We start from the raw sequence: 1,714 nt of genomic DNA on the forward strand, positions 1-1,714 counted from the left end.
AAACACACACACACATGGCTGGTCTCTTGGAAAGCAGACGCTTAGCTGATATTTCTACCATACAGTATCACCACTAGCATTTCTAGTGCTTTGCTTAATTTCCACGAATCCACGTAGAACTGGTACTAAACCAAAAGGAGCCACGCGTGCAGGAGGAAACACCCCAAAGTGGCTTGCACGAGCCATATCGGCGCCGGCCACTAACCCTGGGGCCCCGGCCTTACCTGTCCGTTGGCCGGCTCTCCATTCCACCACCATGGTCACTTCCATCACCGGATGACCGCCTCCACGCTATAAAAACCCACGCAGAGGCAGAGCAGAGCAGAGCATCGCACACACGCACGCTCGGAGTCAAAGATAAGCTAGATAAATAGTCCAGAGTTCACACATCATGCGCGCTCCGGCGAACCTCCTGCACCGCGCGGCCCTCGCGAACAGTGGCCCGGGCGAGCCATCGTCGTCGCCGGTGAGTATGAAGGCACCTGAGCAGCAGCAGCAGACGGCGCCTCCGATGGCGGTCAACTCGGACATGGTGCTCATCCTAGCGTCGTTGCTATGTGCGCTCGTCTGCGTCCTCGGCCTCGCCCTCATCTCCCGGTGCACGTGCCGACGCCGCCGCTCGGCCTCATCATTCGATGACGCTCCTCCTCCCCCGAAGGGCCTCAAGAAGAAAGTTATCCACGCGCTCCCCACCGTCTCCTTCGTCGCCAACGGGCCTTCTCCGACGCCGGCGACAGGCTCGTCGTCAGAATGTGCGATCTGCCTGGCGGAGTACATGGAGGGGGAGGCCCTGCGCGTGCTGCCACGGTGCGGCCACGGCTTCCATGTCGCATGCGTCGACGCCTGGCTCCGGACCTGTGCCACGTGCCCCTCCTGTCGTGCCCCCATCGTTGCCACGCCCGCGGGGCCGGCGTCGACAACCACGGTGGTCGTCGTGGCGGCGGCAAACAACAGGTGCGGGAGGTGCGGCGAGCTGGCGGCGCCGACCGGTGGTGACGATGACACGTTTTTACCTTAGTTTGAAATTAATCAGGTTTGTAGTATTGTTCTCTCTCTCTCTCTCTCTCTGCTTTTTAGCTAGGTCGTGTTGTACATTCAATTTGTCTTCACAAGTTGATTTTGTAAAGTAAAACTTATGTGTTCCTTAAGATTTGCCATTTAATTAGGCTCTATTGCTGGCTTGTTGCATTCGACCCAGCAAAACATAAATTGTATGCTCTGCTGGTACTTGTGCAAAAATTGTCCGTGTATTTCTCTACCTTTTGCGATATTCACCTCTTGTCCACTTCTTCTTCTTCTCCAATCAATTGAGCATCTCGATTAATCGAAGAAAACTTCAATTTCATTTCGACTCTACGAATATTTATAGGGTGGAATCTATTGCCTTTTTCATTGTGTTTTGGGTGCTTCATCTGGTTTAGTCAATAAAACTTTTAGTCTCCATCAGAATCGATTCGCCCATTCATTACAGCACAACATGATAGCAACTCGACTGATGGAGATCATTTGAAGGAAAACTAAAGTGGAAGGATAACACATCCTGAGTCTAGCTTGATTGCCGTTAAAGTATGCTGGCTGATGTGGACGTGATGTCTAGCTGAGACAAATTTCTGTCAGTTGATAAATAGCCAGGGACTGTGAAATACTGAGACATGTTGGAAGCTTTAACGTTTGATCCAAAACTTTTGCAGCAGGATAGTTAATTTTTCTCTTC

At 52.1% G+C, this 1,714-nt stretch overlaps 1 protein-coding gene across 1 annotated transcript; it reads left to right on the plus strand.

Annotated features, from left to right (window-relative positions):
* Positions 1–292: 292 nt before the first annotated feature.
* On the plus strand, positions 293–1,165 carry LOC125524447 (probable E3 ubiquitin-protein ligase ATL44). Its single transcript, XM_048689500.1, has one exon. The coding sequence runs from the start codon at positions 392–394 to the stop codon at positions 1,016–1,018; it is 627 nt and encodes a 208-aa protein (XP_048545457.1). The 5' UTR covers positions 293–391; the 3' UTR covers positions 1,019–1,165.
* Positions 1,166–1,714: the final 549 nt, after the last annotated feature.

The sequence above is a fragment of the Triticum urartu genome, chromosome 7, assembly GCF_003073215.2.
Source record: "Triticum urartu cultivar G1812 chromosome 7, Tu2.1, whole genome shotgun sequence".
NCBI lineage: Eukaryota > Viridiplantae > Streptophyta > Magnoliopsida > Poales > Poaceae > Triticum > Triticum urartu.

Coding starts and splice junctions, on each gene's coding strand:
- LOC125524447 (XM_048689500.1), top strand. CDS start 392: ATGCGCGCTCCGGCGAACCTCCTGCACCGCGCGGCCCTCGCGAACAGT.